General features: G+C 39.9%; 2 protein-coding genes across 2 annotated transcripts in view; both read right to left on the minus strand.

The window, feature by feature from the left end:
* The window catches only part of LOC148410343 (inactive phospholipase C-like protein 2), a 65,487-nt gene extending 57,496 nt beyond the window's left edge, over positions 1–7,991 (minus strand). Inside the window, exon 1 of the mRNA XM_088436760.1 lies at positions 7,380–7,991. Coding sequence (XP_088292886.1) covers positions 7,380–7,664 — 285 coding nt within the window. The 5' untranslated portion in view covers positions 7,665–7,991. The remainder of the gene's footprint in view (positions 1–7,379) is intronic.
* Positions 7,992–11,888: 3,897 nt separating this feature from the next.
* stat5a (signal transducer and activator of transcription 5a) overlaps positions 11,889–24,947 on the minus strand; it is a 50,825-nt gene continuing 37,766 nt past the window's right edge. The window contains exons 8-19 of the mRNA XM_088436764.1: positions 24,243–24,398; positions 23,762–23,941; positions 22,278–22,365; positions 21,802–21,924; positions 20,971–21,063; positions 19,220–19,426; positions 18,634–18,728; positions 18,415–18,557; positions 16,295–16,450; positions 16,171–16,222; positions 15,768–15,878; positions 11,889–14,920 (exon numbers count right to left, since the gene is read on the minus strand). Of these exons, the coding sequence (XP_088292890.1) occupies positions 14,797–14,920; positions 15,768–15,878; positions 16,171–16,222; positions 16,295–16,450; positions 18,415–18,557; positions 18,634–18,728; positions 19,220–19,426; positions 20,971–21,063; positions 21,802–21,924; positions 22,278–22,365; positions 23,762–23,941; positions 24,243–24,398 (1,528 nt within the window). The 3' untranslated portion in view covers positions 11,889–14,796. The remainder of the gene's footprint in view (positions 14,921–15,767; positions 15,879–16,170; positions 16,223–16,294; positions 16,451–18,414; positions 18,558–18,633; positions 18,729–19,219; positions 19,427–20,970; positions 21,064–21,801; positions 21,925–22,277; positions 22,366–23,761; positions 23,942–24,242; positions 24,399–24,947) is intronic.

Genomic DNA, 24,947 nt, shown 5'->3' on the forward strand with positions numbered 1-24,947 from the left:
AATCTGGCAAGGCCGAGGCTCTATGATTTGTAATGGAAAATAAGTATTCAGCATAACATTTTCTTGTTTGGTGACCACCTGTTTTGTTTGAATAAAGAACCCTTCACTTAACATACATGAGAACTCCGTGTAGCTAGAGACGGATGACCTAGACGGATAAGTGAGTTCCACACGAACGAATGGATCATTCTTATAGTTCCTCGCTCCACAGTTTTAAGAATCTTCACCTTCATTTCACTCTCTTACAAACTGCTCTGTTAAGACTTGTGTTTTTGAAGCTTCAAATATAAAGAAACACAAAAAATTATTTGTTTTCCGGACTATTTTACTGATTTAAAAAAAAAATCGAAGGCAGATTTAATGGGAAAAAGGTGGAAAACTACAGCGGTGTGGAGCTACCAATGTGAGGTTTTGACGGGCATAAATAGTCGAGAATGTTTTCAAATCAATGCAAATGTTCTGGCAAATACGTTCAAACAAATTGAAAATACGTTTGAATGAGTTCATTATCACATTGTAATATAACTGCAAACCTATTCAAATATTTGAAAACTTATTGGAATGCAAACCCTAAATCTAGTCCTAAAACCAAGCCTAACCCTCACCCCGACCCCAAACGTGTCGCTCGGACCTCGAGGACACAGATATGAAATCCGAATCTGCTCTTATTTGTGAAACTGAGGGCAATCCATGTGTCCTTTTGACCCGATGCACTCCGTCAGCCTGATGCTCTGCACATGATGAGTGTGCACATTTTGTCTCCGGCCCATTAGATGAGGTCACGAGTGCCAAGTATGTCTTGTATCCACTCCCGCACAAGAGAAGCAGGACGCAGGATACCTCCTCAGACGGAGAAAGACGATCATCGCGAGATCGTTATTGACCGTTTATTCCTAATGGAGCCTGGCGGGATCGCGCACTTCTTCCATCTCTTTTGGAGCCGGGGTACTGAGGGAATTCTGGCGCAAGGAAGGATGAATGAAGGACCAATGCCGTCATCCCTCAATTAGTAGTTTGTGTGCTAGTATGGGTCCAATGAAGGCAGACCGGAGTCACCCTTGCAGCTGTCCTCTATCGGTGTTACATAATGGGGCCGCGACGCAGCCCACGCCGTAGCCTCTCCGCGACGACGCCAAAGTAAGACGGACGCTAATGCCGTTATGATTTGAATGCTAGATTTAATGAGGTAATCGCTCCAACAGAAAGCCTTCCACTCGAGTGAAAACCAAAAAGTGAGTTAAGGAAATGGCCCTGCTTGAACTGGAACTGGTCCTGATTTAAAACAATACTTAATCAGATTTATAATTTATATGTAGGGCTACCTGTGAGGGTAATCGTGAAAATGCACGCGAGGACGGGGGGTGGGGTGGGGGGGCAAGCTGATTAAAAAATATCCGCTCTCGTCTCCTCTAAATATAAACATTATGATTTAAATTGCATAGGTCTCAAACTCCAGTCCTCGAGGGCCGCAAACCTGCATGTTTTTCATGCTGCTCTCTTAAATACACCTGAATCAAATGATTAGGATCATTTACAAGTGCTCGCAACGCTTGCTGATGAGCTAATAATTTTGACTCAGGTGCGTTAATGACAGAAGCATCGAAAACAAGCAGGATCGCGGCCCTCGAGGACTGGCGTTTGAGACCTATGAAAGCAATACTCGACACAATTTTGAATTCCAATCCATATATAGGAGTATATACTATATAAAATGTTTCCTCACTACATCACTTGTTCCTGTAGCTTCACACAATCAAGAATTTTCATTTATGACCATAACATTTTTAATCGCAGGTTTATGTCGCCATTTTCCTTGCAATTTATATTCCTTTCAAATCAGAAAAGTAAAAAAACAAAAAAGCAATTTTATTTATTTGAAAAAAAAACTCTCACTTCATGGATTTTCATTTATGATCATATTCATTACAGGTTTACCTCACTATTTTTTCTAGATTTTTTTTCAATCCATCCGAGTAGGACCAGACACAAAAACATATTGATTTTATGTATATATTTTTATTATTTATTTGTTTTTTTTAAGAAACAAATTATAAAAGAGGCAACTACTTTTTCAGGTTGTCGCACCACACAGGGATTGTTCATATAATTTCTTGAGGCGGTACAGCATGACCATATTTGCTGATGTATAGTGACTTAATTTGCATACTGTAATTTCATATGACTTAGTAAAATGTGTTTGGGCCTGCCTGTGAATTAATTGGTTGATTTTTCCTTAGTTGGCTCATTACAGCAAGTTAGCTAATACACCCAGAGCTAAAAAAAAATAAAAAAAAGATACATTTCTTTAAAAAAAAAACTGATTTGTTCAGACAAAATTTTATAATAAAATCAAACCAGTTTTCTTCAGTTTTCAGATCTTGAAAATTGACGTCATTTTTGGAGATTAAAATTGTGTCTTAGGCATACACTTAGGCATACTTAGTTTAGCAAGGACTAATGCTGCAGGTTACAGTGCCCATTTCTGAGGTAATGCCTGTTTTGATGTCTTTATTTTTTTGATGGTCTATTTCAATTTCCATTTACATTAGAAGGCGATGTTTACATTGCTGTTTCACATGAAACAGCTCGCATGTACAGATGCACAAATTGCACATTAATAACTGAACATGCTCAGCACCGGGCAATGGAAACGGGGAAGTAAACAATAATTCTTACGCAATATAAATAGTAATTGTGTTATGCGTGTTTTTTCTATTTACATTGCCATGATGCATTTCCCAAGCGCAAAAATGGTCTCACTTTAACTCTGCAGTGTATATGCAGTCATACAGATCAAGTCTTAAAGGTTATCTCTGCATATTTTATTAACTCATTCACTGCCAATGATGACTATAAATGTCCATTTTGTCCAATCCATTTTGCCACTGAGTGAGTTGAAGTTTTCACTTTCTGCCCAGTCAAATAGATTCTTAACGTCTACAGCCGTCAACGGCAGCGAATGAGTCAGAAGTATCCAGGCTGTAAGAATGCGTTCACCATAACGATTCGCCCTTGACTATTTAATCGTGGTCACATTCGGAATGCAGAGCATGATTGAGAATTTTAACCGAGAGATCAAATGTTTTCACGGCGCTTGAAAAGAAAAAAAAAGTGAAAGCCTCAGGATGGAGCGGCATTGAGATTCAGGGGAGTCGGCGACGCTCGAACAGCAGTAGCAGCGGCGCCTTGTGCAAGCTGAGGTTTTTTTTTTTTGCCCAAACATGTTTGTTTGAGGGCGCCGGCGCTATCGCCACGGGAATCCAATTATGAGCTGATCTAAGAAGTGAGTGTCAGGTGCTGCTGAACAAGGGCTGATCAGAACCGATGCACACATGCAGCCTTCCACAAAAGCCCAGAATACAAAAAAAAAACCAACAACATTGTACTGGATTCTCATTGCCGTGTTTACCTCACGGAGTCTAGGCTTCACTTTTGAAACTGTAACTACATGACAGAGGTCTCACTGGACCCCAAGGTACATAAACGAGCTACCTACCAAACTTCAAAATGCGGTCCACTAATAATAATAATAATAAAAGGTATGAATTAAAGGCAGAAAATGTGACTGTTTTTCGATAATGATTTTTTTCCTTTTATGAAGACCTTAAATGAGATTCAAATGGATTTAATTGATTGAAATGGCAAGATAATAATTGGTCTGGTTAGGGTATTTCAATACAACTTTGTCCTAATATTGATTTATTCCAATACTGATCAAATGATAATAGCAAGGATGTTAATGCAGGAAATATCAGAAGAGACTTGTTCAAGCGTTAATATTAAAATAGAGCCATAGTCTAGAAAATATCACTCTATTTACTATTTACATAAATACAATTTCCAACATGAGAAGGTACTGAATAAAATAAACACAAAATAAATTCAAGGACCCGGAGAAATAACCTTAATTATGTCAACAAAAAGAAATGTTTGAAGTGTGAAATAATTCAAGTTTATTTTATGGTAGGAACAACAGAACAAGGGACAAATAACAATAATAGAGATTTTGTATGTAAACCTATATTTTTTTTTGCGCCGGCTGATATTGGACAGATATCGATTTCAGATCAGGATGCCCTTACTTACAAGCCCATGCCCAGTGTCAGTATGGCACTTTATTGGGCCATCACAAATTTCAGAAACAAATTTGATCAAATTAAAATATTCTTGCTTTTTACCCCAAATACTAACAGTTTTATCCACCTAAATGGATAAAGTCACTTGACTGGAATGCACATATTCTTGTGCAATGTCAGGTTAGCCAGAATAGAGATACACCTCTCAATATAAAAGGCCAGTACCAGTTCTGACAGAGCCGTCACCCAAAAATGCTTAACGCCGTTGTTCACGTTTTTAGTGAACAAAAACCTCTATTTATTGAGCATCACACACAGTCACACACGCAAAAACATACTGTGATAACTCAGGAGGGTCAACACCAAACACATTTCTGAAGGCCCCACCCCTTAAAGGCACATTCAAGCGGTACTGTAGTAATTCCACTTAAAAAAAAAAGTATAGATTTAATGGCTTGTTTTCTTTATTTCGGGAGAAAAATAAACAGTGATGGTGTTGTTATTCAGCGGACAAGAACAGATTAACGGCATGTCAATGAATTTAAATGGGCAAAATTAATTTGCTATGTGAATAAAATTGCTTAGTCAGGGACCAAATTAAAACCTTAACGTTACCGTTGCGTAACAGCGTTTTACAGTATATGACTCAGTAGATCACAGACCTTGAAAAAGAACCAACTGTTAACAAGAGAGTTAAATGATGGTGTTGGCTCGTATTTGTTCCTCCATCTGCCGCATGCCAGAAAAGCTCAGAGGACCAAAAATACTGTACATATCTTTATCTAGCTGCTTCCCAAAACATTAACGGGTCCTTCCCTAGAAAAAGTTTGATTTTGTTTCCCCCTATTTACTTCAGTTGAAAAAGATCATTACAACAACAAAGTACTTAGTGCATGTGCTTGTCTATGAATAGCAATCACTTAAGCAACAACACATTAAGAGGAAATCACAGTACTAATGAAGAAGCTCTCCGCACATCAGGCTTTATTGGACTAACTTTTTTATGAGCCTTAATTGTAACAATAATACTTGGCTTTGACTCATTAGAGCAAATAATCCACTGTGGTGACTTGTAACAGAGTACAAAGGATACTGCAGTGCTTGCTGACCCTAACCTTAGACTATAGTACCTAACAAACATCACAAACAATATAGAATAGAAAAGACAGAAACACATGGGGATGAATGATTTTCAAATAAGGGCTCTGCCCCCGATTACAGTTTTTGCAATTTGAAAATTGCATTCAACTGTATTGTGATATCTATCTACATTTGATTAATTGTTCAACCATGAGTACAGTCTTCCTACGAAGGTTTGTAATGTGTTTTTTTGAGCTGAAAAAAAAATGTTGTTTGGGAATCTCTATTTCTAAGGTTGCTCTACTGCGTAATTTGCACGCATTTGTAAAAAACAGAGTCCTTATGGACTTGATTAGTGACTTGTTTTTCTTATTCTGGAGCCCTTTCCATTAATGATGCAATGGTCTTCATTTGTGCATGTGGCATGAATACATTGGGGTTGTTAGCAACTTGTGTACATGACACTTGTGAATAAAACTGCCTTGTCAATTTATAAATAAATAAAAACATAAACAAAAGCTACTCTCATTAATTGAATCGTTTTTTTCACTGATTTCTTACTCAAGTAATTATTTTGGTGCAGGGCCGGCACTAATGGAGAACAAGGGTGGCCTTGGCCACCCCACACCGAGCAAGAGCTTATTTTTGCAGAATATCATGAGTCAGTTACCAACTTGTGCATGAAATGAGTGAATAAATCTGTCTTGCCAAATTCTAACTGACAAGATACTCTTCAGTAATGTATTCATTTTTCTCCTGATGACTTAGACAAGTAATTATTTTGGAGGAACAACAATTATTTTAGTTCATTCCTCATTGAGGTGTTCAGACAATCTGGGCACTCCATAGAAAAATGTATGGCTTTTTCACTGATTACTTATGCAATGGTGGCCAGTGGTTAAGGTTAGGGTTAGGGCCAACGTTTTGGCTATCCCACACCTATGGTAAAATATAATTTGGCAATTTATTTGCAACTTTTACAATATATGCTGTATTAAGAGTGCTTCATATCTGCCAGTTATTTATATTAACTGCATATTTGCATTTAAACATAAAGTATAATAGAATTAAATTAATTATTTTATTTCACCTTTTACTGAGGTGTTACGACAACCTGGCCATCACATAGAAAAGTGAAATCAGCAAGTCAATCGTTTGTAAACACCCTCTAATTGAGTTTTTGTCATGATTTTACTGGTTATTCAGTAATATCCATTCAGGGCAATTTAGTATGTCCAATACACTTGCCGTGCATGTTATTGGAATGGAGGAGGAAGCGAGAAAACCCACACAGGCTTGGGGAGAACATGCAAACTCCACACTTGAAGCCCGGAGCGTGGTGGATTTTAAATCAAGTCCCTGAATTGTGGGGCAGATGTGCTAACCACTGCCTAACCGAGCAACCCGTTTTCAGTAATGATTTTTTTTTTTTTAAATCACTGATTGAGTAATTAACCAAGTAATAAACGAGTAACTATTTGGGACATAAGTAGGGTTAATGGTGGCCAGGAGTGGTCACTCTCTTTGGCTACCATAACTAAGGTGAAGTATCTGGAAAATACATGCCAGTTATTTTTATTATCTGCAAATTTGCATGGTTTGACTAATTATTCAGTAATTGGTTTATTTTTTGCTGATTCAGTATTAACTGAGTTGTAAACCTAGTAATTATTTGGAGCAGGGGTGGCGCTTTGGTGGCCAGGGTCATGTCAAAACTTTGTTAAGCATGTTTGTATCACCTAACCCTCTAATTCAGTGTTAGTCGTGATTTTTTTTTTTTAATATTCAATGGAAAAAATACTTAAGTCGACAACATTATGAGAAAAATGTTGATGGTATTATTTGGAAAAAAAAAAGAAATATATATATATATATATATATATATATATATATATATATATATATATATATATATATATATATATATATATATATATATATATATATATATATATATATATATATATTCTACCCCTCGCCAATCTTCGTATTTTTCTCAATTGGTGTTACGATGGGGTAGATTGATTAATGGGGTGCAAAGACTCAGTTTAGAGCTAGGCATTATCAAGAGTTACTAGCATAAATTTTGAAGGTGTTTTCAAACTTTTGAATGATATCGTGCGTTAAAGAAGCAATAGTTGAGTGCAATATTTGGTTGCTCGCTTCCTCGTGGAAGTGGCCTGGGCTAGGTGTCACCTTGAGACACGATTTGAGCCAACTAACCTTCATGATGCCGCAAGGTGTGTTGGCTCCTCCCTGGCTCCTCTCCATGGACGGATCCCGGCTGCGAGCGCCCACCGTCGGGCTGCTCAGTTCCCGGTACCGTCCATTGCTGTACACTCCCTCGCCTCCGAAGCCCCGGGCAGCGCCGGCCGCCACCTCCAAGTAAGGCCGGGTGACGCCACCTCCGACGCCGCCGCCGAGCCCCGCGGCGGCGGGGGCTTGCGTCGGCCGGTTTAAGTCCAAAAAATGTCCGGACGGATCCGAAGACGCGTGGAGCCCAGCCATGGTTCACACAAGCAGAAGCAGCAGCACCTCCACGGTGTCTCGGCAGCGTCCCATTTCTGTTTTTAATAATCCGCACCAAAAAAAAAAAAAAAAAAATAGGCGTTCCGGACTTCGCGTGGTGCCCGAAACGGGGAACCGGCCGGCCGGTATCCCAGCACCACGTCTCCTCTTCCGTTCCTTCCTGGCGACAAGACCGCAAGTCGGAAGCGAGAGCTTCCGAGGCTTCCGGTCCTGCTACTATCCCACTTAATTGTGTTCGAACCGAACCGGGACTTGTTTTGTCATCCGCATCCACACACAGGAGAGAAACACACGCAAGTGGCGCGCAACCGCGGGACAAATTCAAGACTGCGCGGACACGAGCGCGACGCGGGCACGATGCCGCTCCGCTCGTGCCCGGCGTACGTGCACGCGCACAGTGCTCACCCCGCAAAGTCAAGGAGCTTCATTAGAAAGGCCCTGAACGGGTTAACAAATGGCCAAAACAAAGTAAAAGTCATTAAAAAAAAAGGCCACAAAATATTTATCAGCCATACTATTAATATCGTGAAACTTTTGAGGGATTCAAATGTCATTTTCAGCGAGTTTACCGGCTGTGTCCCAATATTTTTTTAGACTGCCCCCACCCCCCAAAAAAATCTCAAGACACGCCCATGTGACTGGTCCTTATTATTGTAATCAATCGTTATAATTACACTCTGTAGGTCAGCGCTATTTGCTGGGAGGGTGGGACAGATATCTAGCCGGTCAAAGGTCACGCTCCAAGTTTCCCTGGAGGCAGGATGGAGGCCTGGTTGGCAATAAGTGGCTCCATGTGTTAACCACAACAGTCCTCCTTGGAATGAGAGACCTGAGGTCACATGACCAAGGTGATGTCATGTGATCAGGAGAGACTGGGACAGGAAGAAGCATACACACTCTCTTCCTTTGCTGGCTCATGCATTATGCATTGTCAGAAATTATTTAGCAAAAGTTGTGCTTTTAAAAGCCCTGCTGCTAAATGCCGTGCTTTAATGTCAACATTACGAATGTTTTGCTTTTTATTTGCCTTTTTTAATGGGATTTACTATTCTGACAGCTTCACACAATATGGCTAAAGCGCTGCCTACTTAAAAGGAGAAAAGAAGAGCAGTCAAATTAACAATTTTTATTTTTGACTGCTACAAATTAAAGAGGAAAATTTGCAAAAAAAATAGATGTATAAACCTGCAAAAAAAAAAAAAGATTTGGTTTTAATGGTAAAATATGCTCGTAAATTAAAATCCATTTACTAGAATTAAATTGTTTTAAATAAATAATAATCATAATAAATTTTTTGTTTTATTTTTTTGGACCCGTCTGATACAAAATGAAGAAAATTTTTGTCTTAAACCTACAATAGGAAAAATGCGACTCAAGAGGAAGAAAATTTGCAAGGAAAAATAACGCTGTAAAAATGTTTTGGTTATAAAGGAAAATCCTCAAGAAAGTGAATAACGGAACCGAGATTACGAAATATTTGATAGTGACAGCACTATACTAAACTCATCCACCATTTTCAACTGGAAAACCCCAATATTTTGTCTGTAGTTAATTTGTTAACTAAATAATTTTTTTACATTGTTAAATCTAAAACAAAATTTCCTACTTGCTATCGACTGAAAATGACATCGCGTGTGCTCTAGGCTCATGTAACAACCAATCACAGCTCAGCTTGTGAAGATCACATGACCAAACCCAGAAAAGAGGCGAGCCGTGATTGGTTACTGCCCAAAAGGCTAAATAGGTTTAGTATCCTTTTAAAATCCGGTGGCTAAAATATTGCATTAATCTTTTCCACGCCATGAAAAAGGAGGACCTTCTAAGTTTGAATGTTAGTATAGCTAGGCGTCGTTTTAGCTAGCCCAAGAAATCAAATGGTTAGAAGCACAGAGCTGCGTCAGCACCTAAAAAACAGTTTGAGGTTCGCGAGCGTTTCCTGCGGCGGGATGTCGGCCAGCCATCCTTCTCACACTGCCGTAGAAGCTACAGGGCTCGAATGCCCCGCCCCCCTCCCAACCTTGTTTTCCTCCTCTTCCCCTTGCAGATGGGATGTATTGATGACAGGCGCCTATTGATCACTTCTGCTAATCCCAGCTGGCTTCCAAAGAGAGAGGCAGAGGGAGGGAGGAGCGGGCAGCGGGGTCACCAGGTCAAACGAGGATTTATCGACGAATGGTCTTGTTTGAATGTTCTCCTGTGTCTCGCCGACAAATGGAGGCGAGCTCGAAGACCTCAAGCATGGCATCAATCAGCAAGGTGGCGGCTATTCGTCCGTCGTCTTGTCCTCATTAGGGTTACGGATGAGATGGAGCCGAAAATTGAGCCAATGAGAACTGCAGTATGGTTTTTTTTCTTTGACCGAAATGATTGTGGAGTGTCTCTCCATAAATAAATTAAATAACTCAAATTTGAAGTTTTTTTTGTTTTGAGTCAACTGAAATACATACCCACCAAATCGTGCCACTTTTTGGTTTTAGTTATTAATTTTGACCTATTTTTTGGTGACGCGGGGACCAAAGTAGGGCTATTTATGACCCAACGTTGTTTTATTTTTTTTTAGAACGTAGGCATATAAATAAATGAAATTACCCATAAACAATCCCCAAAATTGGATTAGCTTGTAAAGCATTGAGTTTGACCCATTTGGAATAAATAACCCGCAAAACAAGTCTTCAGGGAGTCGGGTTATTAATTTTCATCTATTTTTTTGGGCAAATAATCCAAAAGATTATGCCAGTTTGTTTTTTTTACCCAAATTGTAAATATGAATAAATAAAAACTACCTAGAAAGATACTTTAACGCTATCTACTGTAGAAATGGGTAACCGGTTGTGGCGGAATAAAAATATTTTAGATTTTTTTTGTTCATTACCAACATTTCCTAAGAAAATAAGCAACTTTCCTGTGGTGTGTGTGTGTGTGTGTGTGTGTGTGAGTAAGTGTGTCTTCCTGGGGTTTGCCTTGCACCGCACTTCCTGTGGGTGAATCATCATTGGCATCATCATCATTGTGCTGTTGAAAGGTACCGTTGCTTGTTTTCTGTTATGTAACCAATTAAACATTCTGTTGGATTTAAAATCCGCAATTGTGAATAATGAGCAGCAAAATTACACATATTAAAGGTCTGATGACTATACTGCACAGAGATCTTATCTTTCCAGTTAAACAACAATGTTATGTTTTTATTACTTTCATTTAGCCCTCATTTGGGGGGGGGGGGGGCAGTGTAAATGAATTGGAGCCTTGAAGGAACATTAAACACCTAACCACAACATCGCATCTAATATTCTTAATTCTTAGTCTTTTAAAATGCTGTTATGCTTCAATCCTAACGTTAGTATGCTGCTTTGAGTATATTCGAACGCACTTGTGAGTAAAACATTAAATTTGAGTGACCATTAAAGTAGGACCCCCCCCAATTTGATTTCCTGTGTTTTACTGACATCTAGTGGTGAGCAGGCCTTACGCAAATATAGAGTGCAGGGTGCTCTCGGTTTACAATGGAGTTCCGCAACGTTAATTGCATTCTTCGAAATATTAACGACTAACGAGTATTTATGTTGCTGTATATGAAATACTTCATATTTTTGAATAGTGTCCGAACAGTAAATCTGACTAAAATATCATCATAAGAAAGTAAAACCAAATGAAAATCGTTTATCTAACGTTAAATGTTCAACAAAAATGTCAAAAATACCCGTTACATAGTCGTAATCCATTTTTTGGAAGAAGAAAACAAGTAAACTCCATCACAAGCCAATAACACAATATTGGTGTTGTACCACATTAAAGATTAACGTAAATTTGCGCAACATGCCTGCAAAATGGTCATTTGAACAACTCAACACATCACTTGTAAGTGACAAGATTTTGTCATTAAAATTGTGATTTAACCTTTCTCATCTGTTCCTCAGGCATTTTTCGAGGTTTGGTGTTCAGCACTTAATGCAATACATAGGTTGTCCGTTAGAGGACAGCAGAGAACTTCAGTGAGTATACTCACGTATTTCGTGCCCCCCAAATTTTGAGACCATAATTTGTTAATTAGCCATCCATTAATTTTTCATCCACAAATCTACCACTAATGCACAAAATAAATATATCTGTCACACTTTTTGATTTTTTTTCATTTTTTTACTTAACATCGTGGTTTTGCTTTTGTACAATGCACGCAAAGTTGCGCTCAAGCCACCACACAAGAAATTAAACTTAAAAAATAGAGCGTTTTTAATTAGTAGCAACATGTTTTCACCAGTTGAAATTCTTTATATATATTTTAATTCTCTGCATGTCCTCTCTTTGTGGAAAAGGCTCCAAAGCACAAACATGCAGAAACAGCAAAGCGACAGAAGACTACAACACAGAGCTTCAGAAAGAGGAAAGACAAAAATTCCACGGATGGGCAGATGACACGTGAACTTCGTAATTATACAACGTACATCTTGTGTTGGGGGCAAGGCAATGCATTCCTGAGGATGTGACTTTTTGCGTGGTCTTCAACTGCCGACAGAATATATTATATTGAATAGGTTATCGATCATACAATACAGGCTATGACAATAATTCTACTTTGAGTTTCAATGACAAAAGCATGTGGGTTGCACGCAAAACAAAATGGCTGCACTGAACTACAGTAAATGTGACACAGAATATATTCTGAAGTCTCAGACATTTTTTTCAGGCAATTTAAAGAAAAATGCATTGAAACTAATATGACTAATATAACATGACAACGACCCAGACCTTAACCCAATAGAGTATGACATTTTGTCAAGAGGTGGCAGTAAAGGCCTAGAAAAGCATTTCAAATAAATTGACTTTGCTGTTCCAATACTTTTGAAGGGATCCACACCCGACTATGCCACTTTGCATTTCTCCAGAAGGCAATGTGCAATAAATTACAAGTTTTTAAGTTGCGGTTATTAATTAAAAAAAAAAAGTGTAATATACTAAACGTAAATAAAGGAGATAAGAAAAAAAATGTAGCAATCTACTGATGGGTTGTTGCAACTTTTTTTTTGGGGGGGGGGGGGCAAAATAGTTGTAAATTGAACTTGGGAAGAAAAAAAAAATAAAAAGAATAAAAATAAGGTGCAACAGTAACATATCTATCATATAGCAGCCCATTTAGGCAAAATAGTTTAACCACAACAGAAGTAAGATACTGCTAGTTGCCAGCTTTTAGGCAGCAAATGAGCTGAAAGTAATCCCAGCCTTGTCGGGTAGCCTCCACATTGGATTTTGAGAGCAGCCCGTTTAAAGGAGCAAAGCAGTTCAACCAAAATGAAGCGTACCCCCGATGAGTTGTTGTGAATTTTATTTTGGGAGATAAATTTGTAGTAAATTGAATGTGTCTGTTCAGCCCGTTTAGGCGGCAAAATAGTTTAACCACCACGAAACGAAGTTCCTGCTGGTTGCCACTGCTATTCATTACACCAGAGCTGGCTTTTTGCGCAGAAAATGGGCTGAAGTGAATCCCAGCCTTGTCGGGTTGCCACCGCATTGGATTTTGACCGGGAGCAAAATAGTTCAGCCAAAATGAACCGAACTCCTGATGGAACAAAGCTACTGTTGATTTCCACTGCCATTCATCATACCAGAGCAGGCTTTTTTCCGAAGCAAATGAGCTGAATTGAATCCCGCCCTTGTCAGGTTAACACAGTGCTTCTCAAATAGTGGGGCGGCCCCCCCTGGGGTGGTGGTGGGATGATGCCAGGGGGGGCGAGGATGACCCCAGGGAAAAGGCTTTGTTTTTGTCATGTGAAGTATAATTGCAATAAAAAAATAATTTTCATCCTTTTTTTTTGTTTCAGGCACTTTAGTGCACCTGGTTATTTCTTTCTGTTTTAGACTAAGCTGTAACCTGTATAAACAATGTAAAAAATAACAGTTGTTGAAAGTTGATTTATATTGTTTTTTTCTTCTTCTTTTGTTAAAAAGGATACAGCTTTAGGTATACTTATATAATGTTGATGGACAATAATCTTATTTATGGTCAGTTCGTCGAGTGGGGGACGTGAACAGTTTTCTCTTTCCTTGGGGTGGGGGGTTGGCAAAATATAATTGAGAAGCACTGGGTTAACACCACGTTGGATTTTCCCGCTTAGGGAACAAATTCAGGCCATAGTGATAAAATCACAAATTCACGATTGTTAAGACTATAATGAGATGGGTGCTCCCATCTCGAGTTTGCCTTTTAAACTCAAGACAATAAAAACATAATCCCATCTATTTTAGCCCCATTAATGGTGTAGAAAGGACAAAAACAAGTGAACCTTGGACGATTGTCGCCACTTTTTGGCGATTCTATGGCAGCCCGTTTCGGCAGCAAACTGGTAGATTCCAGAGTCCTTACCTTTTTGACCCATTTGGAACCGCACAGTATGGCGCCACTTGAACTCTGTCATGTACATACATCCGTCTCCGGGTGAACTTTGAGACATATTTATGTCGTTACCGCAGAAGGCGAAGAAATAATGGCCGTTGAGATATGGACTAAGGCAAGACAGCACTGACGGGGGGCAGCGTGGGGGGGACCTGAGAGTACAAGCAGGTAGCATTGTTGAAAAGCATCAAGCATTTTGAGAATAAATAGCCCTGCACAATGGACAAAAGTGCACTCAGCGAGGTTCCAGCTGGTGAACGCATCCAAGCGAGCGAGTGTACATGTGTGTAACCACTTTTTTTCCGAGTGTTTGCCGTAACGAGAAAAAGCTCGAGTAAAGTTCCATTTTTTTTTTTTGTCCAAAGATAACATTCATTCAAAGCAGACATATAAAATAGAAAAGTTTTCGTACAGTAGCATGTGTGTTAAAATCAAGAGAATGCATGCACGCTGAACACTTTTTTTTTTCTTTTTAAACCTATACTGTAACACTGTCGGTTTTTGCATTGAAACGTGTACAAATACTTATGGACACAAATAATAAAACTCAAAAGAGAAGAGTCACATGCTCTCACGCAGAAAAATAGAATAAAACCACAACCGTTATGAACATTTCACATTATAGCAAAGGAGGGAGAGGGCAAAACGGACGAGATGATTGGAATTAAAACCATGAGAGATGTCAAGTGGAGAGGCAGGGCCGGTTGGTTGCTCGGTTGGGCGCGGTCATGACTGCTGGCCGCCCCAGTGGCTCTCCACGGGCCGTCGCAGCAGCTCCTCCACGTGTCGCGCCACGTCCATGGTATCGTCCAGATCGAAGTCTCCGTCCGCGTCCAGCATGGTTTCGCTCCTGTGGGATGAAATGATGCAGTGATTATTGACTTCCGTTTCCGTTATGCCGATTAAAAAAAAAGGTGTGTCCGCAATGGAACTCTCGTGATTCGCAATTCACCCTTGTGGCATTAACACAAATTATGGAAATCCCGTGATTTTTTTATGATATCATTAAAGAATAAATAAAGAAATAAAACCACTAAGGAGCTGAAATCTTCAGCAGATGATTGAAACGTAAAATTTCAAAATGCAACGATTCTGACATTGCTGTGTGATTGCAGCTGAATGCGCGGGATTTTGTGTACAAAAATAATCATAGTCCAAATTTTGGACCATATGAAACCATTATAATTACAATTTTTGAGATGTATTTTAAAAGGATTTATGACATTGACTTTCCTGCGATTTTTGCAACATTCCACTGAGCAGCAGTCAAACTATGTCAGCAAACAGAAAATTCTTTGTTGACCTGTGTTTCACCTCAAGACAGTAGGTGGCGGGAGAGACCAGTTAATGATCATCATCACTTCACAGGCTACAAAGACAGACCATACCAGTAATCATTATTTTTTTGTGGGTGTTAATAAATTTAACCTACTGTATATGGATAGAACTGATGCCACTGATCAATTTGAGTAGTTGAAGGAAAAAAAATCATAAATAACTTGAATTATTATGCCTTTAAAAGCATTTACAAAATTAGAAAAGAAAATACAGTGTGTTTAGTTCGCAAAGTGTGTGCACAAGGGTTAAACTGCACTCGTGTCAGGTCGCTGCCACTTTCTACGTCAACGGCAGGAAGCAAATCCCAACGTGGAATACACACGTTGATAAATCAAGCCCGTCTCAACGCTGCGACTCACATCGGCGGGTACAAGCTGTAGGCGTGAGGGTGACTGACAGGCGCCGGAGAGGCGCCGTGATCCATGTAAGTCTGGTTCCCACATGTCGGATCGGGATTGGCTGTTGTAAACCTGCAAAGAACACACAGGCACAAACACAAAATGAAAGCAATGAGTCCTTGATCTTTAGCGGTCGTCAAAGCAACTCTCCGCAGCGTGAGTTCCGTGCCCCGCCGCATCATTACGGCGAAGCCATGGCCAGAGCGGCGCTGGGCGGCTAACGAGGCTAACTCTAATGATGAGCGGAGGACACGCTCGCTCAGGAGCCCCTCGCCATCTTTAATTGGCCTCCTCCAACTGTAAGGGCTAAGTAATTGCTGATCTGTAATGCAGGATCCAATAGCCGATGATTATGGCAACTCACTCGGGCACCACTTGTTTGATTTGCGGCTTCACGTAGCCATCCACCGCCTTGGCTGCACAAGGAGGAGAGAACCACATCAAAATATAGAAAGGACAGGAAAGGATGCGACCACGGCGACACTTACAGAGGGGAGGGGTGTAATACTTGGAGAAGACGTCGTCCTTGGGCCTGTCCGGGTAGAGGAAGAGGAGGTGGTTGAGATCGCTGATGCGGTCGGCCAGAGAGCGAATGGTGAAGTCTTTGGTTGTGTATGGCATGAGGTTCCACACCATTCTTTCCCCTGGAAAAATGACGTTCAAGAAAAACATTTCAAGAATCCCCCGTCTTGTAGGATTACCCCCAAAACCGATTTCTAAAACTTAGTCGTCGTAGTAGTTTGGCCAAAAATGAATTGTTCCTTTCGTAATAGGAGATGGTCGGCAATTGGGCTAGTAAAGTGCATGTTATTTGTTTAAGACGGCCCGCTTAGGGAGTAAAATATTCCGGCCAAAATCAATCAAATAAATGTCTTGCCACTTTCGAGCAATCACAGCCTGTTTGAACAGCAAAATATATGTTCTAAAAATTAATTATTGCTTTGCACTTTTGTAACAGTAGATGTCTGCAATTGGGCTCGTAAAGTCCATGTTATTTGTTTAAGACGGCCCGTTTAGGGAGTAAAATATTGTTGCCAAAATTAATCAAATGAATTTCTTGCCACTTTCGGGCAATTACAGCCTGTTTAGATAGCAAATGATATGTTCTAAAAATTCATTGTTCCATTGCACTTTTGTAACAGTAGATGTCTGCAATTGGGCTAGTAAAGTCAATGTTGTCTGTTTATGGCAGCCCATTTAGGGAGCAAAATAATTGGTCCAGAATGAAACAAAAACATTTCAATTTGTACCGCATCCTGTTAAATCAGCATAGTAATAATGAAGTGACATGGCTTGATGATTCCATTTTGGTTATCTTGCTGTCATCTGCTGAGATTTTCTTTTGAATTTAAATCACTTTATACATTACATGGTGTTTTACATTTTCTATTGCAGCCCCTTCAGGCAGTAAAATAATTGTGCGTTAAATGTCCTGCTCCCTAATCGCAACACTTTTTAATTCAGCATGTATAGGCAGCTATATAGTTTGACCAAAATACATTAGTGGTGGCTTGGCTCAGTAGTAGAGGTCGTCTCCCGACTAGAGAGCCTTTGGGGTCGATCACCCAACCATTATGAAAATGTCGACGTGTCCTTGAGCAAGACACTGAACCATCAATTCCTCCTGAAGTTGCGTCATTAGCAGATAAAGGATTAGTCAGTATAAAGCACTTTGAGTACCTATGGTAGAAAAGCGCTATATAAGAGCAAGTCCATTTACCATTTTACTGTCTACCATTGCGAGTTCAACCACAGCTTGTTGATGCAGTACATTGAGCAATAATAATGCCTCTGGCAACTTGCATCCGCATTCTATTTGTACCGCTGTCTTTATAAGCAGCAGTATACAGTACTTTGACCAAAATGAATTAAGTGGTTGCTATAATTTTTGACGTTGTACCACAGCACATTCATGCAGTGCATTAGATGAGAATTAATTTTGCCTCTGGCTCACTGCCTCCATGTTAAATTTTTATTGCAATATGTATTGGCAGGAGCAAAATTTGACCAAAATAGGTGCTGGTTAAAATCTTTGAGATCTACCGCAGCCCATCCAGGCAGTACAGCTGATGAGCATTAATTGTGCTTCTGGCTAATTGCATCCACATTCTATTTTTCATGCGGTCTATTTAAGCAGTAGTATCTTTTGACAAAAGAAATTAAGTGGTGCCTAGATTCTTTGAGTTGCAGTGCAGGCCATTTAGGCAGTACAGGAGATAGCATTAATTGTACCTGCCTCACCGCATACATGTTCAGTTTTTCCTGTACTCTGAATTTGCGGGAGCAAAATGTGACCAAAATGAATTAGGTGCTAGTTAGCATCTCTGAGATGTACCGCAGCCCATTCAGGTAGTGCAGTAGATTAGCATTAATTGCGCTTCTGGCTAATAGCATCCACATCCAAATAGGCATGGAATGAGCCTGCTGGCTGATAAGGCAAAAACATAGACTAAAATATAGAGGTAAGTGGTGGTTTGAGTCTTACTCCAGCCCCTTTAGGTAGTACAGCAAAACCACCACAAGGTGGTCCTGTGAAACACAGTGATTTGTCCCAGCTCGTGTAATCCCCAACACTGCGAAGCGGCCATTCAACTTCGACGAGCTCTACCTGCTTTGCTGGGGTTTTCGGCCACCCAGGCGATTGTGACCCCGCCGATCTCAGAGTCGCTAAAGCGCAGGAGAAAAGTGCCGTTGGGTTTGGACATCAGCATGTCTTGAGCCTGCTGCTTGTTCACAAAGCCCAGGATGGCTCTTGAACATAAAGGAGAAAACATCTTGGTTGGTTGTCTTTGAGGAGGCCAACCACGCTATTGTCAATTTTTCTCACCCGTCGTTCCAGTGCGGCTTGAGATGCTTCTTCGTCAGCTCCATCACGCCGTCGAACCACTGCCAAAATGTGAAGTTCCTGCCGGGCAAGCTTTCCTAGCGAGCGGAGGACAACGTGAAGCGTGAATGTACGTTGTAATAAACGTTCTTCACGTTTGCCACAAAAATACCACCGCACACGGCGAATCATAATTGACAAAGCGCGTTGTTTGTTTGCGGCGAGGACGCCCGTTGCGCCGAGGTTATCGTAATCGAATGACGTGTAATTGCCCAATTGTGTTGGCTTGCTTTGCCGGATAGAAAATGAAGCGCTGTCTTTTCGCGGCGTGGACAAACACAGCCATTAGGATGAGCACTAAGCTCATTTCACGCAAAGGCAGTGTGGAACAGCACCGCGGGGTTGCTGCAAAACAGCGTGACAAATACCCCGGTAAATATGAGCTGTATGCATTGCTCAATAGAAAACAGCTCAGTGAATTGGGCGTGTGGGAAAAGGAGACAGAGAAGGAAAAAACCCCTGAGCAGCGCCGAATACAACAAGTCATTACATTGTGTCTGCGGAGAGGGAGAATCACGAGGAAACTGACTCTGTTAAACTGTGACCAGGTCATCGTCATGTTGCGGTCGTCCTCGATGCTGGTGCTGGAGTTGCCGAAAGCCTTCTGGGCCAGGAAGACCAGGTTCTCCTCGGACAGGCCGCGGTTGCTCTGCACCTCCGCCTTGTACTTCATGTTGATGGCCTCGCACAGCTGGGGCCATAGCACTTTGTCCGGTACCAGGAAAGGAACGCGACCCTAAAGTCATTAGGGACACCGAAAACAAGTAAACATGTCAAATAAAAAAAAAAAAAAAGAAAGAAAATGTTTGCTTTTGACAATCCTAGGTAACTTTTTAATAAGCCCAAAAATATTGTTTTCCTCTATTTTTTTCCTCCCTTTTGATATTTACATCAAAGTCATTTTAACATGTCAAAGTTCAACATGGCACGGTTGCTTAGTTATCACACTACCTGGAGTGTGCCATCCCTTGGCTAAAATCCTGCAAGAACGAGTTCACTTCCAACCAAATGTCTAAACCTTGGACTATTTTAAAGTTAGAGTGTCGAGCAAATTAAGTGGTTTAAAGTTTAACTCATTCAACCCCAAACACATATTTCAACATTTTTTTTTTTTAAACAGTCCAGTCAACACCAGGTAGGTAGGCATTTTTTTTTTTTTTTTATTGTTCAAAGGATGTTCTAAAAATCTGTGAATTGAGTATTGAGTAAATAATACAATAAGTACTAACAAATAGATTACTTTAGGTGATTAAGTACTGAAGTGAATGTTTCTGGTACCAAAATACACACGTAGGTGATTACCTTAAAAGTAAACCATTCGTGTAGGTATTGTGTACTAAAGTAATTGATAACTTTATGTGCCAAAGTACTAAAGTAATTAATACTGATTACTTTCACGTATTATGTAAATTGCAATCTATTACTTTATGTTAAAGTAATATTCAGTACTTAATTACTGATTAATTACTTAATTACTCAAGTAGGTAATTGATCACTTTAGTATTTTGTTCAGCACAAGCCATTTCTGGCCACTCCTTCAGCCAAACATTTTAAAATAAAATTGACAGATTTCATATTAAGTCAAACTAATACTAAAACAAACCACAAAGCGAAACTTTGTATCGGTTTGTGTATTAAATAGCATTAAAAAAAAAGTAGAAAACGATCATATCTGCTCTAAAAACTAACTTAAAAACAGCTATAATAGTAAGGATGAATGAAATCATGCCAATGATTCCCTCACCACTTATTTATGAGAGCCTCGTACAATACAAATGCCCCGCAAGTATAAAAGCCAGTGCCTGCGGACAAACTTTTTGACCCTGAAGGAGGTAAAAAGGTTTGCTATTAGAGCTGATGAGTCACTGAGTTATACACCGCTGCGCACAGTGAAGCACAGCGTATGAAATGTTGCCGCCTGCTGTGCTGAGGCAGACCTGAAAACCTTCTGAAGGCCTACCATGCTGCTGCTGATATTTCTGTGTAGCGTTCACCGCCCGCTGTGCCTGATGACTGCTGAGTGTTACGAGAGTCATGAGTGACCTTTACAGATGGATTTATGGCAGAACGTTTCCATATTTTCACCAATCAGAGCACTTTGAGAGCGCTGGCTCAGTTTATGTCTGGTGAGAATTTCACTTTGAGGAAAACTACAAAAACTGTGCGCTAAATGAAAACATCACACAGACAAGCTAACGTAATAGGGGAGGAAATGAAAAGAAAAACTTAAAAGGGAAATACCGGTTCTGGTTAAAAATGTGTTCGAAAAGGTGTACTCACAGGCTCCGCGAAAGCGTTGTCCCACAGCACTGTCGCCGTGGCGTTATTGTCTTGGCTCCCGTGGACGATCACGACGACAGGTAGCGACAACGTCTGATGAGATGTAACCAGCGGGCACAAGCAAGATCAATGCTTTTCGTTGATATGGATCTCAATAGAGTGGTTCATTTTTATCAAATTAAGAAATGTCTTCGTTGCAAGACATTATTACCTTTAGTTTGTTAAGTTTTACCTGTATATCTATGTATGTTGTCACTAGTGACAAATTTTTACGATAGATGATGCAAAATAGTCACACTATGTTTTTTAGGGAGTTGCTGAATAAAATAATCCTAAATACACCACTAAAAATGTCAAAAGTCGATCAGGCATGACGGCACATCACTCTAGCTTAGTTCTATTTTATTTATTTTTTATGCAAAAATGCTTTGTGCTAATTTGGGGGTACTTGGCTGAGAAACTATTTAGGGCGACATTATTTAAAAAAAAGGTTGAGAACCACTGCTCTAGGGAATTTATATTTGAACACTAATATTGTAGTGACACATGTATACAGATTATTTAACAATTACCATTGGAATAAATTCTTTATCCTTTGTGTTGAGCAAGTTTACAGTCAATAAATTGTGACGCATGGGTAGTATAATATGTTTGTATTCTATTGCCCCCTGGTGGCCAATGTTTCCACTCCAGAAGGTGAACAATGTCAATTGACTTGAAATCATGATGTACAAACTATTGCAACTTTTTTTTGAAGTAAACTACGTTGTAATTATTGTGTTAGGAACACGTTAAAACATGTTAACAATTTTTCTTTTTTCATTCACTCACCTTCACTTGGAAGATGAGCTCATTGCCACCTACACTGAACTGGGACTCAAAGAGGATGGTGAACTTCTCCTCCGTGACCGACTCGGCTCCTCTCCTGTCTGACCGCTTAATCCTCTTCAAGGACTGCATACATGAGATAAACACAACTATAAACCATACTGTTCTGTATGTCAGATCTAAAATTACTGTTTGTTTCATAAATGCAAAGCAACAGGAAAAGATCACTCAGTTTGAATAGGCACCATCTGTTAACAGAATAACTGATGGTGCCTATCCAAACTGAGTGATTTTCTAGTTGTTTCTGTATCTTCTAATTCAACAGCGTTAGATCCACTTCAACAATTGAAAGCGTCCCTCAAATAGACTCCCTGGCATTCAATAAACAAATAAACACCCCCGGTCGCCATTTGAGGAATTACGGCGACAACACTGAGTAGCTTTTATCCGAGCGCGACGGCTCGCACGAGGGCCCTCACCATGTTTCTGAAGTGAGCGCTGAGCGTGCCTGTGGTCTGGTGATACTCCATTACACAGTTGTTGTTGAGAATTTCTCCGCTGCTGTCACTTAAAAGCAACGGATAAAAAAGCGTTAGGTGTGCTTTTGCAGGACGGGCGGTGAGCAAAATAGTTTTTGCAAAAAATCCTGAGTAGCAATGCTTCCATTTTCAAAAAAACAAGCTGTCTGTGTGGAAAAAAAAAGGGGGACAAGATAATGGTGTTATTGTTCACCGATTTAACTGCTGACGCACTCCTGCTGTATTTGGAATGTGGAACAAGGCGGCTGAAGGGTGCTAAAAGTGGATTCTGCATGGACTCTTCTGAGGCATTGTTGGAGTTCCAGCCATTTCTGCGTGGTGAAGTGTGAATAAAGTGTAATCTACTATAGACCAATTGTAACTAGTCCCGGCAAAGTCATTTAACTCATTCAATCCCAGACATATTTTTTAAACTTTTTCAAGAGAGCAGACATTCATTCCCGGGTTCTTATTTTTCCCTCGTGCAGTATTTTGATCATTTTTGGGTTATCTTTTTTCATATCACTCTCGCAGTATTTTAGTGTGATAACTAAGTGGCCCTGCCATGTTGAATTTTGACATGTTGTCGCTATCTAGGTGAAATTTCAGCTTCCTATTGTCTTCTTTGATTGCTTTCCTTTTGATGTGAAATGCCTTTGAAGTTATTTTTTTCCCTCCCAAAAAAAATAAATTTTTTGAGGTGAAAAAGCATATAAAAATGGCAAGGACCAAATGGATTAAGAAATTGATTACTTTAGATAATTAAACAATTAAATAATCAGAAATTTTAGGGACTAAAGTGAGTAATTACCTAACGTAATAATATATTACTTTAGTACCTAAAGTCATTGATTACTTTGGTACTTTATTATCTAAAGTAATAAATTACTTTAGTTCTTAATTACCTCAAGTAATCAATTGTATAATTCAGTTAGTCACAGCCATTTATGAATCATTCTTTAGACTACACTTGACAACACTTGAACTTTTTTGAGGCTGTGTATGTAGATATACATGTGGGTGAGGGGAGAGGGGTGGGAGCGGATGCATAAAGGAATGACAACACAGGCTTTCCCTTTTATATGTATATATATATATATATATATACACACACACACACACACACACACACAAACAGTACATATGTTTGGACTCCTAAAAAAATGTACATTATATGAGTTAAATAAGTTAAACTATTTTTTGTGTTTAATAACGCGGTCCCTGAATTGTGAATTTGATTATTTTTACTTTTTAAAGACCTCTTCAAGCACACTTGAGACCGCTCGTCGGGATTGGACAACTGGTCAACAATCAATCACAGGGCAGATCGACAGTGACAGTCAAAAGTTTGAAGACACCCTCAAAGTCAGAAAGCACTGTGGTCCCAACGTAGAAGTAACTTCAAGGATAACAAGTCTGAAATAACAATTATATCCCCAACTTACTTTCTGGTGTTCTCGTTCTTCAACAGCGCCTTGGCCTGCTGCTCGCTGATGATGGTTGCCTTGACCTGCGGTGGGTTCATGTGCACGTTCAACTTGCCGCCGACCAGGAGGCGCACGGTGGCGGCGAACTTGGTCTGGGTCTTGAGCACCTGCGGAGGCTGTTTCTCAATGATGAAGGTGCTGACAGGGGAATAACAGAAGCAGTTTCTTAATTTAAGTAAAGTTCAATGGTTTGATTAATTAAGGCGAATTGCATCACCAACTGAACAGGTTCATCATCTAATTATTGTCATGGAAAATACTGTATTCTGTTAATCACTTCCATCATTCAGCTTAATATTATATATAAAGATTCAATAAGGACTTATTCCTGACATGCCCCGGCCAGTTTTCCAATTATGAGCAATTTAAATTAAGCCATTCACGTTTATGACTTGTTAGAGACCAGTCACGTCAATTATTTGTACTTTTTTTTGTCTACCTCGTGACCAAAGCTGAGATGATGTCGGTGATAGTGCTGTTGAGTTCATTGAGGAGATCTTCAATGGGACCCGGGATGGGCAGCTGCTGTCTGAGGTGCTCCGCTCTCCGGATTTGTTGCCGGTTCTGCCAAATGGTTTCCGCCAGCTTCTCGCACCTAATCCATACACACACATAAAAATAAAAAATAAAAATAACCTGAAAGAACTTGTGTCCCTGTTGGTAAATGTTTTTGATCATTGGTAACCGCCTGGATGAGAATTGCCCCAATGTGAAGTTCTGTTTAAAAGGCCAGCCAGAGTGACCAACATTGATTTGCAACAAGTCTTTGTACCCTCTGAGTGTACTTGGAGGCACTTCAGGAAGTACATGAGATTTTGACAGGGTTTCTGTAGGTATCAACAAATCTAAATAAATGATTTTTTTTAATGCCATGACAGAAACAGTACATTTTTCCTTTCAAGATAAGAGCAAATTAACTGGAATATCCATTCATTATCTGTAGCAGCTTATCCCCATTAGCGTCGCTGGCTAGCTGGTGCCAATTCCAGCAGTCTTTGGGCAGTAGGCGGGGGACACCTTGGTCTGGTTGCCAGGCGGCACAGAGACGACCAAACATTCATACCTAAGGACAATTTATAGTGCCCAATACACCTGCTATGCATGTTTTTGGAATGTGGGAGGAAGCCGGAGTGTCTGGAGACAA

Source organism: Hippichthys cyanospilos, chromosome 16, assembly GCF_059441005.1.
Source record: "Hippichthys cyanospilos isolate Australia breed blue-spotted pipefish chromosome 16, RoL_Hcya_1.0, whole genome shotgun sequence".
Classification (NCBI taxonomy): domain Eukaryota; kingdom Metazoa; phylum Chordata; class Actinopteri; order Syngnathiformes; family Syngnathidae; genus Hippichthys; species Hippichthys cyanospilos.